The 18,113-nt window shown below is 38.0% G+C and overlaps 1 protein-coding gene across 2 annotated transcripts in view; it reads left to right on the top strand.

Annotated features, from left to right (window-relative positions):
- USO1 (USO1 vesicle transport factor) overlaps window positions 1-18,113 on the top strand; it is a 91,329-nt gene that overhangs the window by 59,013 nt on the left and 14,203 nt on the right. For both annotated transcript variants that reach the window (XM_045998214.1, XM_045998213.1), the window contains exons 9-16: window positions 1,659-1,837; window positions 5,481-5,621; window positions 7,570-7,658; window positions 8,062-8,216; window positions 8,625-8,836; window positions 16,600-16,710; window positions 17,037-17,155; window positions 17,310-17,491. In XM_045998214.1, coding sequence (XP_045854170.1) covers window positions 1,659-1,837; window positions 5,481-5,621; window positions 7,570-7,658; window positions 8,062-8,216; window positions 8,625-8,836; window positions 16,600-16,710; window positions 17,037-17,155; window positions 17,310-17,491 — 1,188 coding nt within the window. The remainder of the gene's footprint in view (window positions 1-1,658; window positions 1,838-5,480; window positions 5,622-7,569; window positions 7,659-8,061; window positions 8,217-8,624; window positions 8,837-16,599; window positions 16,711-17,036; window positions 17,156-17,309; window positions 17,492-18,113) is intronic.

The following is an 18,113-nucleotide window of genomic DNA, read 5'->3' as shown; positions in this document are numbered from 1 at the left end:
GGTACATAGGACTTCATTAACATTGAAAATTTCTCTACAAAACACTGTTAAGCTGCTCTAAGAATTAGTCCTTTTTTTTATAGTTTTGTTTATTTAAGTGATCTTGACCCTCAACATAGGGCTTGAACTCAGTCAACCCCAAGATCAACAGTGGTTATGCTTTTTGGACTGAGCTGCCAAGGTGCCCCCCAAAATAAAGTCTATTAATTTAAAAAAAAAGCAACTGATTTTTGTAAACATAAAGTTCAACTAGTAGAGGTGAAAGTGTGGATGTAGGATACAGAGGAACCTATCAGCTGTGAGCGTCTGGTATCAATCATATTGTCAACAGAGGGAACAGATCCGTGGTTAAACTGGCACTTGGTGAAGTGGAGATCATTGGGGAGCTTTAAGCCATGAAAGCAGTGTAAGCTGTGGTGTGGGTGCAAGTACCCCGTGGAACAGTATGTTGTGAGCAGAGAGAGGAGTAGATGGAGAACAGGAGCCAGGAACGATGGGAAGCCTGCGGAGTGGCCAGAGGCTTTTAAGGAAAATGAGAAGAGGGTAATTAGTATTTTAGAAACCAAGGCAAGAGGAAGTTTCAAGAAAGAGACATCAAGACAACAATGTCAGGTTATATCTTAGGTTAAGATATGGTTGATTCATTCAACAAATATTTAATAGCGACCTGATATTTGTATCTTTCCTCTGTCTCTGCTGAGGACGTAGAGTAAGTCACTATATCCTAGTAGGATGTTCACATTCCTGTCTCTGTGAATTATAACCTAGTGGACAAGACACATCCTACGTAATAAAAGGAGCAGGCTTTCATGAAGCATGTAGCCGGTGAGACTAGCCGGGTCATCAGGGCTTGGTGTTCAGTCTGGGATCTGACGAAAAATTACGAGTTACTGAGGTGAGTGGATAGTTGAACGCAGTGGTCAGGAGAGCGGTGGGGACCTGAATCAGAGCATACAGCTTGTGGACTGTGGCCATCAGGAGTCAGCACAGGCTTTCTGCCTTGCCGAACTGAAGAAATGCTGAGCTTGGAGATCTGTCTTTTTTTTTTTTTTTTTTTTTTTAAGAGTGTTTGGTGGGGGTGTTTGGTCTGGGTGACTCAGTCAGTTAAGTTTTGTACTCTTGATTTTGGCTCAAGCTCAGGTCATCAGGTCATGATCTCAGGGTCATGAGATCAAGCCTTGCCTGGGGCTGTGAGCTCAGCATGGAGTAATCTGCTGGTTCTTCTTCCTCTTTGCTTCTCCCCTGCACTGGTGTCTACGCATGTCTCTGCCTCTCTCTCTCTAAAATGAATAAATAAAATCTTAAAAAAAAAAAAAATATTCTCAGGGCGCCTGCGTGGCTCAGTGGGTTGGGCCTCTGCCTTTAGCTCAGGTCATGATCTCAGGGTCCTGGGATCGAGCCCCACATCAGGCTCCCTGCTCCTCAGGAAGCCTGCCTCTCCCTCTCCCGCTTCCCTTGCTTGTGTTCCCTCTCTCACTGTCTCTCTCTTCCAAATAAATAAATAAAATCTTAAAAAAAAAAAACTCTCTCCCCCTCCCTCAGCACATCACCCTCCTGCCCCCCTTCAGCCCCTGCCCTGGCAGCAAAAAGTGTTTGGGGATTGAATTTGCCTTCGGGTTTTATCAGCCTTAACACTCCATTTTACGTTCTTTTCCCAGGTATAGTAGTGGAAGATTGTCTGATTTTGCTCCAAAACTTGTTAAAAAACAACAATTCAAATCAAAATTTTTTTAAAGAAGGCTCATATATTCAACGTATGAAACCTTGGTTTCATGTTGGAGATGAAAATTCTGGCTGGTCTGCACAGAAAGTGACTAATCTGCACGTCATGCTACAGGTATACCGTAGTTAGATATAAACGTGGTAAGAATTTTGACATTGTTCCTTTCAAAGCAAAGCGAATTGCTTGTGTTTGATACATTTAGGATGTTGAGTTGGTTTCACATGGGCTTTAAAAAATCTTTTAGTACGAATTTGCAGTTCTGTTCAGAGATCTCTGCCATTAACCGCCCCCAGCCCCCATTCCATACGTCCATCACTCAGCTTAATAATTATGAACACCTGGCAGTTTCGTTTCACCTTTTATCCCACTTTCTTGTCCTGCTGGATTATTTTAAAGCAAATCCAAATACATAGTGTCCTGATGAACCTTTTGCACCCAGAGAATAATATGTTAGATTGTCGATTCGAATTTTTTAAGTCTGATTTCTTCAGTTAAGGCTTTAACGTTCAGAATACTACGTCCAACAAATAAATTCATTCAGTAAACATTTACTGGGAGTTAGGCACTGACTGCTAGGAAATGAATATTAATGTGCCTGCCCCCAAAGATGAATAATCTGTTTTAAACCGGATACAGGTTAAACTAACACATCACGGGTAATTTTATTTAAGCTTTATGGTGAACGCTTAGTGGTGATGGTAGTAAAAGTGAAGACAGTAGGATCCCAAATGATTTCTGCTTCAGAGAATATATGAAATTCTTTGAAGTATTTTACTTATTTTTTCTTTTATTATGCCTTCTCAATCCTTAAATTTGTACACTAGCCTCCCAACTTACTGACTCTCTGGTGATTCTTGTGGGTGTTTGAATATCTCTCTGCATTATGTCTGCGTCTCTGAAGTTGTTTTCCTTAAAACTAGATAGATAGTTTCTCTAACAATTAGAGTCTGAATATTGCTGCCTACCCTGGGAGTTGACTCTGTAGGGCTGATCGATGATTAGGGTGACCAGATGTCCCATATTGCTTGGATAGTATTCATTTTGTAATTATTGTAACAGTGCCTTCTTTCACTTCTAAACTGTCCCAATTTAGATAAAAAATTATAGTTACCCTATATAGAATATGCCTAAGAGTGGTTAGGAAAATATTTTATAGGACAACATGGGTAGAATCTTTCTATTTTACTCTCCTCCCTTCATCACTCTGTTTTCCTATGTCAGTATTACATATTTCAAGACTGTGTTAGTTTTTTATCCTTTCAAAATAGCATCCAAAGTAGTAAGCTTGATATCTTTGCCCAGTACCTTTCTTAATAAAGGAACTTCCTCTAGGAAAGCACCTTTCAAAACGTGGTTAGACAGAGGGAAGGGTCTGGTGATGTGCAAAAACTTAGGTCTGTTTTGCCGAGCAGCAATCATTTTAAGTGCTGGAGGAGTCCGTGCGTGTTTTGTAGTTTAGGGGACTATGTAAGGAATTATTTTTGAAGAAAGTATTGCTGTTTAAAAAGTAAAGTACTGTTTTACCAAAAACAAAAACAAAAACGTAGACTAGCATACTGAATATCAACAAAAATTAGGTATGTAGTAAATTGGTTAAGTACTCTTGACTTAAAAAAAAGTGAATAAAATCTTGAACGTAAACTTCAAAATAAAGAGCCTGAGTTTAATTCACTTTAATATATTCTCCATGTCAAAAATCGAGTAGTTTATACATTCATGACTTCAAAGGCCGCAGGTTATCTTCTGCTTTTCAACCTGTCCAATGCTATTTCTTTATAGCTGTATGTAGGGTTGCTTGTACTTTGAGTTCTCTATGTTGCACCAAATGAAACTACACCAAAAATGGTGATAAATGGTCCTGTTTGAATAGTTAACATCCTAACTGGAATTTATTCATCATTGCCGTTGAAATCATGATTGATCTTAAAAATTCTGTAAGTTGAAATTGATGGGCTTAAGGATATTTTATTCAGATTTTACGGATTAAATTTGGGGGATGCTCATCTTTTCAAAACATTTTTTAGTTGTAAAACATTTTAATTTTGTCCTGAAATGATAGTGTTATGACTAGGTCTGCCTCCTATGCCTACAGGCAAATACACCCTCTTGTAGACCATTTTTTGGGCAGTTACTGCCTGCAGCTCTCAGAAAGCTCATTACCTTCTGAGAGAATCCTTTTCGTTTTGGGGTAATTCTAGTTATTAAAAACTTAATCCATATAATGGGTTCAAGTCTGCCTTGATATAACTTCTACAGACTTCCCCTTGGTTTGCTCTCTGGGGAAATACAAGTCCATTCCTTACAGTATTTTACAAATTTGAATGTTGTCATTAAGTCTTCCGTTACTTTCTCATCCTCGTATTAAGTATTACCTCTTTCTTCTGTCACCTTTTCCTACTTCTCTGTCATCTAGAAGATGGATAATGGCTTTTTCTTTTTTTTACATCATCAATAAAGATACCCAAGTGATTAGATTGTATTAGGGAATTATTGTTGATTTTGTTAGGTGTGGTGATAGCATGATGATTATGTTTTTTAAGATCCTTTTTAGTTAGAGATGCATATAGAAATATTTATGGGAGAAATGACATCTAGCTTGGTATTTGTTTTACACACACACGTACATATATACATATACACATATATATGTATGTATATATAGTCCCCCTGCCCCCCCCCCCAGCCACATAAGGATAGGAGGATAAATTAAAAAAATAAAAGCCTTGGAGGCCTAACTAGAACGGTTTAAGGATTTAAACCAATAGGTAATCCTAAAGCTGCTCTCTAGTGACATCAGTGTATTAATCAACCCTCTTTTTTTTTTTTTTTAAGATTTTATTTATTTATTTGAGAGAGGAAAGAAAGAGCACAAGCAGGGGAGGGGAGGCCAGGGGGGAGAGGGAAAGGCAGACTCTGCATTGAGCAGGGAGCCCAACTTGGGGCTTGATCCCAGGACTCTGATCCCAGAGTCCTGGGATCAAGATCTGAGCCAAAGGCAGATGTCCAACTGATTGAGCCACCCAGGCACCCCTTAATTAACCCTCTTAATAAAGTGTTATCATAAATTTCCCATGTGATCTTAATATATAAGGCTTTGTACACACACAGACCTGTGAGTGTAGTTTTAAAATACAAGCTACATATAAAATTATTTTGTAGATATAACTGTGCTGAAAATGTTGGGGATGACATGTTTTTTCTCAGATTTCATGTTCAAGTTCAGACTAATCATTGAGCGGTAAGGATTTAATTAGCATTAACGATCAATGAGGCCAACCCCTTGCATAATGCGTAAATCTTCTGCCACGTCTTCAGTTGTTAGTTCTGGTCTCTCTTTAAGTAGCTCCCGGTGAAGGGGAATTTATCCCACCTCAGGCCACTCTGCTTCCAGATCTGCTCTGGAATTAGGTGGTTCGTCTCGACTTCGATAAGAAATACACCACCCTGTTACTCCATTCATCCGTTCATTCGTTGAATATAAGCTACGTTATAAATACTGGGCTTGTTCTTTGGAACAGAAACGACTGAGGCATTTGGGGGTTCACAGTCCCCTGAAGGACACAAAGTGGCGCAAACGGCGTAGCGCACCGCGTGCCGTAGCAGAGCTGTTGCCCTGAGAGCGTGAAGGGAAGAGCCCCGAGATCTGGCCGGGGAGGGGAGGGAAGCCTTCACACAGATCTTGTGTTCATACAGATCCTTTCCCTCCAGACTCTTCAAATCCTTAAAAGACACATTTTGTTTGCTCCTTCTTCCGCAGCTTGTTCGCGTGCTGGTCTCTCCCACCAACCCTCCCGGGGCCACGAGCAGCTGCCAGAAAGCCATGTTCCAGTGCGGCTTACTGCAGCAGCTCTGCACCATCCTCATGGCCACGGGCGTTCCTGCCGACATCCTGACTGAGGTAAACCGCGCCCGTTGAAATCGGGAGTCCTAAGAGGAATCAGATGTCAGCTAAAGGAAAAACAGTCGAAGTGAACCACTTTCATGTGTTAAATTCCGAACTGGTCCTGCTAAAATCTAATTAGCATAATGATGACAGTAGTAAGCCCCAAAGGTATACTCCGTCCTCAAGTTCGTTAGTATATGAATAATGCGAAAGCGTACAGGGTTTCTCAGTAATTTTATTGTATTCAGCAGGAATACCCAGTATGATTGATGGTTTTAATTTTGAGAACCGTATGATTTAGTCAAGTAAGACCTGAGACTGTAAGTAGTCTTACATATTCCTAGAATTGTACATTCTTTCTCCCTGACGTTTGGCATTTTTTGTTGCCTGCCTATTAAGAAAAGGAAGATAGTTTGAAGGAAAGAAAGGTGGAGTTTATTTGAATTGTTTTTGAAGTTTTTCTCAAATTAACACATGCACATTAAAAGAATGGATGATAATAAAATTTCTGTAACAAAACCTGCTATCTTTAGCCTCACTCCGCCCTGACTTAAGTCTTGCTTCCCCATTGTATAACCCTCTCACTTTACTTCCTTCTGTCACCCCAGTAATTTGTGTGTAAATCCAGTACTCAGGGCTTATAATTCTTTGACTATATAAATACTGTTCCCTGCTAAGCCAGAGCAGGGAACAGAGCTAATTATCTTTCTTTTTTTAAGTGATAGAAGTTTATTAAGTGAAGATACAGAAAAAGCTCTCAAGAGTGAGAGGGGTCCTGACAGGTTGCCCATATCTTTTGTTAAATATCCCTTTCTCTTTCCTAAGTTTTGTTCTTTTTTCCTAATTTCCTAGTGTTCTTTTTTCGTCTTCTTGATTTTCTGTGAGCCTGCGTATTAGTGACATCACATGCTTAACACATTTCCATCCCAGGCGGTTTTCTTTCTGGAAGCCTTCCATCTTCCTGCTCCAATGTGGGCTGGTTATTCTCTCCTTCTGTGCACATCTCTTGTCCTGGGACTTTGACCAGCCCCCTAGGATCTTCTTTTACTTCTCTCTTGACTGAAATCCTTGGTTACCAGCCCATGTCTTTAACCCTGAACCTTTTGGCTCGTTATCTTAGTTGACTTCACTTCCTGAAAAAGGTAAATGGCAGGAGAACTTGGTTTTAGCTCTTTGATGTCATTCTTCTACTTTCAGTTCAAATGTTTGGCTAGGTATCCATTCAGAGTTGGAAATCCTAACACTCAACTTTCAGAACATTATTTCAATGCTGCCGTAAAAAATCTGAAGCCATTTTTAATCTTAAGCTTTTTTATGTAATCTTTTTTTCTCTAGAAACTTTTGGGATCTTCTCTTTCTTTCTCGTTTCCAGAAATATCCTGATGATGTACAGTACTACAGACTTTTTTTTCCCTCTTCAATTATTTTTGTCACTCACTGGGCCCTTTCAAGCTGTAGACAGTTCTTCAGTTCTAAGAATGTTTTTCGTATTTCCTGATAATTTTTTTATGTCCTGCTTCTGCAACTCTATTGAAAGATTGTTGGACTTTCTATGGGCCTAGTTTGTCTTTTTATTCTATTTTCTTGGAGGTATTTTCAACTTCATCCTCAAATTGAAATTTAATTTGTTAGATTTTAAATGTCTTCTCCGATTTTATCCTAAAGCATCCTTGTTTTGTAGAAATAGATTCTGTCTCTTAGAGAATACTATTAATTTTAGTTTTTTGATATTTTAAATGCTTGTAGTCAGGTGTTATTTCTAATTAGAGGCCTGCACTTAATGTTTTAAAATGTTATTTCAAAAAAGTGTTAGAAGATTATAATGCTGTCACTGCTTTTTTTGGTGTCTGAGTTTTGGCATTTAAAAGCAAAACACAGAAGGATAAAACATTTTCTTCCTTTGAAAACAGGTTTTCTTCCTTGACGTTCTCTCTCTAAATTTTTATTTTTCCCCCCTTAATAGACCATTAATACTGTATCAGAAGTTATTCGAGGCTACCAAGTAAACCAAGACTACTTTGCTTCTGTAAATGCACCTTCAAACCCACCAAGGTAGGAAGAGGGAAATCTTGCGATTTCTCTGAGGAAGTCAAAACTTACTTCGGGTTTTTAGTGTATCTCGTATATACATCTTGTTCCCTTAAGAAGTTCAACTGTATGTTCTGAAACTAGAATCATCTGACAAGATAAGCACGTTGCTATTTGAAAAGAATTTGTGGGCCCAGGAGCTTAGGTATTTGGGCTCAGATACCACACTCCCTCCTCCGGGCCTTAAGCCAACAGATCGCTTGTCTCCATTGCAGTTAGTGTTCCTGTGAAATGGAGATGGAAATATTAACTTGAAGAAATATTACTTTATTATTACGGTTCTTCAGTCAGCAGCAACGACTGGCTGTTGACTCGTATACTTGGGTTGCAATGTTTCTTTCTGTTCTTTTCTTTTTAAACACAACAGGCCGGCAATTGTAGTTCTTCTCATGTCCATGGTCAACGAAAGACAGCCGTTTGTACTGCGCTGTGCTGTTCTCTATTGTTTCCAGTGTTTCTTATATAAAAACCAGAAAGGACAAGGAGAAATTGTGTCAACGCTCCTACCTTCCACTATTGATGGTAAATAATTTCGTTCTAATTTCTGTTTTAAAAAGTAAGCAGTCTTTCAAGCTTTCAATGATAAAACATATCCTAGGATAAAAGACCTTGGATGTAGTGGAACATTTGAAATACAACATTTCCTTGAATTTGCTTTAGAAATATAGTTTTTAATTAAGACAGTGATTTTCTGGAATATCATCTCATCAGTTTGATGCCTAACATGTTCTACATCTCTTTATATTATCACACTTCTTCCAAAGTCCTTTTTTGTCGTCTTTCATTTTGTTTTGAAAAGCAGACTTTTACAGATGTAACTCAGTATTGCTAATTAACAAAATTTAAAATAGTATTTCGAACTATTTGTGTGTGTTGTGTGTGTAAAGCAGCATTTAATTTGTTATTACCCTCTGCTTGCTGTCTTTGTAGCAACAGGTAACTCAGTCTCGGCGGGTCAGTTACTGTGCGGAGGCCTGTTTTCCACCGATTCGCTTTCAAACTGGTGTGCTGCCGTGGCCCTTGCCCACGCTCTGCAAGAAAACGCTACCCAGAAGGAACAGTTGCTCAGGGTTCAACTTGCTACGAGTATCGGCAACCCTCCGGTGTCTTTATTACAACAGTGCACCAACATCCTTTCACAGGTAACGTGGTGAGTGGAACTCTCGAAGGGGAGAAAAGTCTCTGCCATACATTTGTATGTCAGCGATACAGGAATTTAAGGATATCCTTAGTACATGCAGATAGAAAAGGAAAGAGGTGTGGGCTTACCTGCACTTTGGCTCATTGTAACCAGAAACAGTTCGTGGAGAGAAAGCAGTAAATAGTCTTACATGAGTGGTTTTGTCAAATAGTTGATAAGGTCTGCTTCATGACGGAAACACATATTCCGGACAGAAAGGTAACTTGTTTTTCTTTGTTTCCTTTTCCATCATCCGCAGTGTTATTGCACTGTTCTGTTCTCGTCCTGCTCTGTGGCCAAATTTGAGTCAGTTTGTAAGAGGCATGGAACAAAGTGGTTCATAGCTGTGTGCCTCCTCCTTTCTCTTCCCAAACCAATCCGTCTTCCTTGTAGGTGGCAAAGGTAGGATACCAGCCCATCGCTGATACAGTTAACCCTTGGACTCCTTGATGTCTACGAGCTCTCAAATCATCAGAATCCTAAAGCTAATAACTTAGCTAGTAAGACAGACAAAAATGTAACTGTTTGCACACCCCTAGACCCCCGATGAGAACAGCAGTGCTTCACCGAAGTGTGGGTGTGAAGGTGCTTAGGAATATCACTTACTCGTGGATGGTTTGTCCCCATGCACCAACCTTGCGGTTGAACAGTGCAGGTTCACTCTTCAGTGAAACTACGGTCATCAACCACTCAGAACCACTCAGAGTAAACGTGTACTTAAGTCTAAAATTGTGCTGTCCCCTGGAATTTTCCTGCCTCTCTCCCTGTGCTAAGGTCCTGTGTCGTCCTTAATTTTGAATTTTGTCACACTCATTGAACTGTTTTATTGTGAGCTTTTAAAGAAACATCAGTGCCATCCACAGAAAGCTATAAATTAAAGGTGAAGAATTCCGGAAGAATTAACTGTGGTGAAAAGGGGGTTGTCTGCTCCCTTTGTTGTTTAAAATCTGTTTACTTAGGTTGAAAGCTTGTTTTATCTTTGATTTATCATTTATTTCTTTGTGATTTGAAAAAATTACCCCCAAATATCCATATCTTTATGTATTTACTACTTGCCATTCTCATGCTGTTGTCTGTTGAAAACAGCTTCTCTTAAGCCGAATAGCAATTAACTGACCGCCGCCAGCAGAGTTTGCTCCTTCACAGCGCGTAACGACAAATTCTCCAGATCTTGGTGTCTTCCCACTCTGAGTCGTCACAGTGCTATAAAATGATCCTTTCTCCTCCAAAATGTAGAAGCACTGTTACATAATAAAAGATTTGAACTGTCCTGTCCCAAAGTATTGGTGTGGGTTCGTAGAGACCATCTGTGAGGGATTTTTCTAGATCTAACTTTTTCTAAAGCAGTAATATTTCTGAGTAATTTGTCATGTGTAATTTACAGGGTGATAAGATCGACAGACGGGTATGTATCGCTTGTTTAAGCTTAGGCATTTCCCTCTTACAACAAGGCTTTTCTTTGTCTTCGGTTTTGCTGATGGTTTAACTGCTTGTTTAAAGTTGTGTTCTACTCACACTTTCATGCATCAGCAAGTTTCTCTCTGTCGTAAGTGGCTTCCGGTTTTTCTCTGTGGGATGTTTTCTCCGTGTAGTGGTGTTACTAAGAACTGTGGGAATGAGGCTGAAGCTGTATCCGTGCTTCCTCTGGGTATGCTTGCACTTTCTGGAATTCCTTGGTTTGGGTTTTTTGGTGGTTTTTTTGTGTGTGTTTCTTCACCTAAGCTTGTTTCTTTATTTCCCCCTGAAACCATTTTGAAGCTAGTAAAATTTAGGGTGAAGGATTTTGTCTTTAGCTAGTCAGTATGTCAAAGAATATGGTGACGTTTATATTACTTAGATTACTGAAAATGTACAATAGTAAGTGTAATTTTGTAATTTGAAAGGTTTTTGAATTAAATACAGTGGGTAGTTCTGAATGTAACCCATATGGTACAGTTACCATTGGGGGTTAACTTTGGATGTGTGAGGGAGTGTGATTTGTGTTCGGTTTTGATTTTTTTTTTTTTTTTTGCAGAGTGTTTGGCCAAAAAGGAGTATACCTTAATATTTATGTTTGGTCATGCGTTCAGTTGTGCAGTGTTGATAGTAATAAGATAGTAATAAGCTGAAGTCCTCTTAGGAATTATAGCTTTGTGGATGAGTATGATTTAATGCCTGTTAATAACACACACAGACAAACTTGGCAGCTTTAGCTTCCAGAATTTTTAATATTAGGTATTTCAAAAGTATGCGTGTCAATCATTTAGAAGGGAATTTTTTGGAAGTATAACTTATATCCAGTAAAATGTATTCAATCAGATCGCTTTTGATGAGTGAACATACCTCTGTAACCACCACCCAGAATAAGCTGTAGAACATTTTCATAATCTCAGAAAGTTCCATCATGCCCCTTTCCCATTCATTTTCTATTCCCAGAGGCCACTGCTAGAAAGTGAATCTAATCATAATACTCTAGAAACTCATTGTAATACTTGAAGAGTAGAAGTTTAAAATGTTAGCTTTTTTATTTTTATAAGTAATGTAAAATACTGAATTTGAAATCCACAAAGTAGGAATAAGAGGGATTTTTATTTAGAAAATAAAAAGGAAAACACAATAGTCTATGTTAAAGGTAAGATGACTCAGCTTCATTTATTTTGTTTGTGGTTCTCTTTCATCTTGTAAAATCTGTGATTTCTAGTAACTAAGCCCGCAGAATGTGCTGAAATGGTAAGTTCAGCGTCCGTTTGTTTTTCCAACTCGTAGTGGCTCATACACGCTTGGGGGCTGAGAAGAGATGTGTACTTTTTCTTGACTTGAACCTGTGAACAGTCATACAGACAAATGTAAGCATAAACAAAATGAATAGGTCCATGAAATTATTCTGCAAATTGGAATGCGGGTTTTGTTTTTTGCTATTCTTGGGTATTTATCTTGTAAAAAATCCATCAAAAGATCAGAATGCAGTGACATAGAATGTTTCCATAGCCTTTAAGGTCTAATATCTAACTTTTTTTTTTTTTTTGGAGGCTAAAGTAGCTTGATCAGGATTTTGTTGGATCTTTCTGACAGTGTGTAATTGTACACTGGACAAATACTATAGCATTTTTGTATTAATGGTTTATTTTCTTTTCATTTTGGAAAATTAAATAAAAATAAAAACTAGAAGGTAAGACTTCTACTACCCAAAAGTAACTGTTGGTTAATTTTTTTTTTTTTTAAAGTAGGCTCCACACCCAACACGGAGCTTAAACTCATGACCCTGAAATCAAGAGCCACATGCTCTACGCACTGAGCCAGCCAGGCCCTCCCAGTCTTTTTTTTCTGTACTGTTTATTTACACATCTCTTGTATTTACATACAAGAGATTCCATTTTGTATTATGAATCTCTTCTTACAAATATTTTCTTTGTTATTAAACACTAAATAAACGTCACCTTATATGACTGCATAATATTTCACCAGATATACCATTGGTTAACTAACCATCTCTTTATTTTCAGACATTTAATTATCTTCCATTTTCTTTATTATAAATCACGGTTTGATGAACATCAGAATAATATAGTCTGCACAAAAAAGCATTCTTACACAGACCTCACTATTTCCAATATGCATAACTTTATATGAATGTAGCAAAGCAAGGACCACCTGTATTTCATTGAGTTTTAAAAAAAATTATGCCAGCAATTTTTATTGTTTTTTCATTTTCCCAGTTCAAACTTTATTCTGCCATCTATTTTAAATTTGGGGCATTAGTCCTACTTTTAATAGGTAGAGAACAAAGAATTGCATAACTAGAGCGGACAATTCACAGTTTATAGCACCCGTAGAACACTTATTTGTGTACCATGTGCTGTTCTAAGTTCTTAACATGTAGTAACTCATTTAATCTGCTCTCCAGCTCGATGAGGTGGGTATTCACTGTTTAACCTATTGAAGGGTGATGATAAGGTTTCATGCTGTTGAGTTTAAAACCAGGATACAAATCCCGATATTCGGAGCCTATCCTTTTAACTTCTGTGTTTGAGATTATCTAATCCAAAGGCCTCTGTTAACTAAATGAAGAAATTGGGGTACATATAGCATATTGAACTTGTACAAGGTAGGGCAGTGGAGGGTTCGGTTCTTCTAATTTCCAGCCACATGTTTTCACTGATACCATACTGCCACTCTTCGAATTAAATTTAGTCTTTAAAAATACATGTGCGGGGCGCCTGGGTGGCTCAGTGGGTTAAAGCCTCTGCCTTTCGCTCAGGTCATGATCCCAGGGTCCTGGGATCGAGCCCCGCATCCAGCTCTCTGCTCGGCGGGGAGCCTGTTTCCTCCTCTCTCTCTCTGCCTGCCTCTCTCCCTACTTGTGATCTCTATCTGTCAAAAAAAAAAAAAAACAAAAAAAAAAACTTTAAAAATACATGTGCATACTTTAAAATACATGTATATACATGATTTAGAAATCAAAATGATAAAAAAGGTATACAATAAGAAGTGTTGGCCCAACCCACCGCGGTCCTGGTTCCCTGCCTCCTATTATTCATTTCTTTTGTTGCCTTCAGGTGCTTTTTGTGCAGAGCCACTTGTTTGGTTTTTTCCTCCTACCTAATACCGTTTGAACCACCAGCAAAATCAAATAAGACTGCAGCGGGTTGGATTATGCAACTCCCCGCAGTCTCACCAACAGTATGTTATCAGACTTGTATTTTCGCTAATCTGTTGAGAGGTGAAAAAACGTTATCTTAGTGAGTTTTAATGTGCATTTCTCTTTCCAGAAGGTTGAATAGTTTTCCATGTGCTTATACACTATTTAAAGTTTTTCTGTGAACTCTCACTTCTTACAGTTCATATCATCTGCTCATTTTTCTGTTGGGTTAAATCATTTCTAATTTTATAGAAACTCATTTTATATTAAGGAATTCAACCCTTATCTGTGATAAGTTACAAATATGTTTTTCCTGATATGTCATTTGGTTTTTGACCTTGGTGTTTTATTTTGTATTTTTTTTTTTTTTTGTATCAGACTTTTATCACTTTTCTGCATTTTATATCATACTTAGGCCTTCCCCACTTCATGATTTTAACAAACTTGCCCATATTTTCATCTCATATTTTCTGGTTTCATTTTTTATGTTTATTTAAATCTTTGTTCCATTTTGCTTGATGAACTATGTGAGTTATTGATCTTCTGACCTTTTTTTTTTTTTTTTTTTTAATTTATTTGACAGAGATCACAAGTAAGCAGAGGAGGAAGCAGGCTCCCTGCCAAGCAGAGAGCCTGATGCGGAACTCGATCCCCAGACCCTGAGATCATGACCTGAGCTGAAGGCAGAGGCTTAACCCACCGAGCCACCCAGGCGCCCTCCTCTGACCTTTTTAAATTTTTTTTTTAATTTTTAAAAAAGATTTTATTTATTTATTTGACAGAGATCACAAGTAGGCAGAGAGGCAGGCAGAGAGAGGAGGAAACAGGCTCCCCGCTGAGCAGAGAGCTGGATGCGGGGCTCGATCCCAGGACCCTGAGATCATGACCTGAGCCCAAGGCAGAGGCTTAACCCACTGAGCCACCCAGGCGCCCCCCTCTGACCTTTTTTAGATAGCTAGCTCATTGTAACATTTTGTAAGTCCTCCTATATCCCACTAACGATTATATGCTATCTTTCTCATATACTGAATTCTCATTTGTAAAATCGTTTCTGGACTTCCTGTTCTGTCCCTTGATGCCTGTCTGTTTATGACCCGGTATCACCTCATTGCCCTTTCTCTTTTCTTTTTTTTCTTTACTAAGTTTAGTTATTCTTGCTCTTTATTTTTCTGTATGAACTTGAAAACCAGGGTGTTTAGTTCGGTGGGGAGAAGAAAAACCTTTTGGTATTTTATTTGGATTACATAGATTTTACAGATCAATGTACCATTCATTACTATCTCCATGATTATGAGTTTTTCATCAAAATGATGAAATCATCAAAATGATGAAATGTCTTTCTACTGATTTAGGTCTGCTTTTCTCTTTAGGGATGTTTGTTTTTAAAATTTTCCTCGTTTAGGTTTTTTTTTTTTTTAAGGTTTATTTATTTGAGAGAGAGAATCTCCCTGCTGAGCCTGGAACCCAAATGGGGTTGGTGAACAGGGCACAATCCCAGGACCCTGAGATCATGACCTGAGCTAAAATCTAGAGTCTTCCATTTAACCTTAATCGACTGTGCCACCCAGGTGCCCCTGCCTCATTTAGGTGTTAGACAGTTTGGACTCGGCTCATTTCCTGAATACTCTATCTTCTTTTGATGCCATAGTTTAAGTGGGGTGTTGCATTCTGTCTTGATTCTAACTAGTTTTGTTTAACTTTGCTTTCTTATCCTTCAGTTAGACCCCAAAGGGTATACTTCTAGAAGAATAGTTACATTTCTGTTTATTCAGACACCAGCCCGTGATTTGATAGAACGCCCTGTATATACGGTGCAGGCGTTGTTGGTACTTGCAGATGGTATTCCAAGTCATAATAAAATTTTTGTATATAACGAGGGGAAATCAATGAAATATTTGTATTTATTTACTTGAGTAACTAATTAAAAGTTCTCTGTGGCACATAGTCAATTGAGAATAACTATATTTTTTAACTTTCAAACCTACGTGGGTAACATGAAGATATACCATAGGCATAGTAATGACATGGAGGCAAGAAAAAAGCAAGAATAATGCATCATGTAAAAGCTAATGCTTATTTGGCAGATCATTTTGAAGAAGTCTAGTCTGAATTTCTTTAAGTAAATTTGAAATACACTTGAAAATAGATTATAGAAAGGCCAAGATACTGACCTCAAGGTTCATGAAATTGGAATGGTCTTGAGTAATTTTTCAAAGCACAGTGAAGGTTACTTTAAATCCATTCTTTGACTTTGAATAATTGTATTTTGGATGTTTTCTGCAGTAACCTCAAAGTAATCCATTACTGTGCTAAATTCCATTTATTTCTTTCAAACAACTTTTGTACTCTTAAACAAAAAATGGGTTATGTAATACAATATGGGCAGTGGCTGTATGAGCTAAAAGACTATCCCCGTAGGAGATATAAATGTGTTCATTAAAATGTAAGAAAGTGTCATTTTGATGGATGTGCTAGTTTTCAATACTGTTTGGTTGGCAGTGGTATAGTTACTGGTTTGGGGCAGTTAGCTGATTTAAATAAATCTTTTTCTTCGTTATGTTTGTGATTCTCGTCTGGCATGTTTCCAGTGAGTTTGCAATATGGTTTATTTATTATCTTGTTAGGGAATATATTCTCTGATGGAATTTGACTAAATAATTCAGGAGATTATTTCCTTTTATTTTTCCTGATACTTTTTGAAGGAGGTAGAATTTGTCCTTTTATCAGAAACTTGTTTTTAAAATTTTGATGGAAACATCTGGGCAACTTTGTAAAGTGTTTTCGGATTGATAATTTTTTTAAGCAGCCACATCGTGCATCTGCCTTAGCAGACCAGGTTTTTCCACTAGCAGTATTTTCGATAATCTGGTATATGTTTATGAACAGAAATCAATTCCAGTTTCTGCTCTCTATTCAGTTTGGGGAGTACAGCCCGTAGAGGACACAAGAATGCCTTCTCTTGTTCAATTTTTTACGTATGGATTCCTAACATATCTTTTGTAAGGCATTAAAAATTTTTTAATGCAAATGGAGAGGGATCTCAGTGTAATGTTAAGTTTGAAAAAAAGATAAAATGAGATTTCTGCCAATTTATCTATTTGCTGCAGGGAAGCAAAATACAGACTAGAGTTGGATTACTGATGCTCCTCTGTACCTGGCTGAGCAACTGTCCCATTGCGGTTACGCATTTTCTTCACAATTCGGCCAATGTTCCATTTGTATCCTTTATGTTTTAGTACGATGTGTGTAAGTATTTACTCTCATTTCTTCCTCTCAGCGAGAGGGAGTTGTGCATTCTAAATATTTGAATTTATAATATTTAAAAAGCTGTGTTGCATCTTTTTAAGCTGTTAGGGTGGAGATGATGCTCGCTTAAGCTGTGTGTGTGTGTGTGTGTGCCTGGTGCCCTTGTTTGTTTTATGCTTGCTCGGACTATATGTGGAAGCTTGTAGAAACCCTTACATGAAATACATGTCAGATTCAGACTATGAAGGAAAAGACTCTAGATGGTATGAGCCATTAGTCTCCTTAACAAAAATTTCAGCTTACAGGACAAATTGCAGAAAATCTTGGCGAGGAAGAGCAGTTGGTCCAAGGCTTATGTGCCCTTTTGTTGGGCATTTCAATTTACTTCAATGATAACTCACTTGAGAGCTACATGAAGTAAGTAAGGGGAAAATGCTAGAGGAAGAAAATGACCTGCTAATTTCATCAAGTGATGATGATGAATTTTTTCTGCCAAAGTGTAATGTAGACCAAGTTTTAGGTTTTCTTATGACTTTTTTTTTTAAGCATCTCAATGTGCTTATTTCTGTAGAGAGAAATTAAAACAACTAATAGAGAAGAGGATTGGCAAAGAAAACTTCATAGAAAAACTAGGATTTATCAGCAAACATGAGTTGTATTCCAGAGCATCTCAGAAACCACAGCCAAACTTTCCCAGTCCAGAATACATGATATTTGATCATGAGTTCACGAAGCTGGTAAAAGAACTTGAAGGTAAGACAGAGTTTATATTGATTTTCATTTAAAAGTACCTATTATCTCTGTCTGTCAAATAAATAAATAAAATCTTTTAAAAAAAAAAGTACCTATGATTATTTTGTATGTGTGTATTTTGTACACGTGTAGATTATATAGTAAGCCAAAAGTAGGTTTTGTTTTTTTTTAGTAGCTCTTGGTCTATAGTTCATTGAAAGATTTTTGGCATTCAATAAGATTGGAGAGACTGTATCTTCTCTCTCATACAGTTAGGCCATATGTTTTGCTGATTAAGTCTTAAAATAGGATTAAATTTTTTTTTAAGATTTTGTTGATTTTAAAGAGAGAAAACCCATGCATGTATGCATGCACACTTGTGAGTCGGGGGAGGGACAGAAGGAGCGGGAGAGAATTTTTTTTTAGATTTTATTTATTTGTCAGAGAGAGAGAGGGCACAAGTAGCGGGAGTGGCAGGCAGAGAGAGAAGCAGGCTCGCTGCTAAGCTAGGACCGCCCCCCCCCCCACCCCAATGTGGGACTGGATCCCAGGACTTCGGGATCATGACCTGAGATGAAGGCAGATGCTTAAAGGACAGAGTCACTCAGGCATCCCAGCAGGAGAGAATCTTAAGCAGACTCTG

This window comes from Meles meles, chromosome 2 (assembly GCF_922984935.1).
Source record: "Meles meles chromosome 2, mMelMel3.1 paternal haplotype, whole genome shotgun sequence".
NCBI classification, from domain to species: Eukaryota; Metazoa; Chordata; class Mammalia; order Carnivora; family Mustelidae; genus Meles; species Meles meles.
The sequence above is the reverse complement of the archived record's forward strand: the minus strand, read 5'-3'. Positions and strand labels throughout refer to the sequence as shown.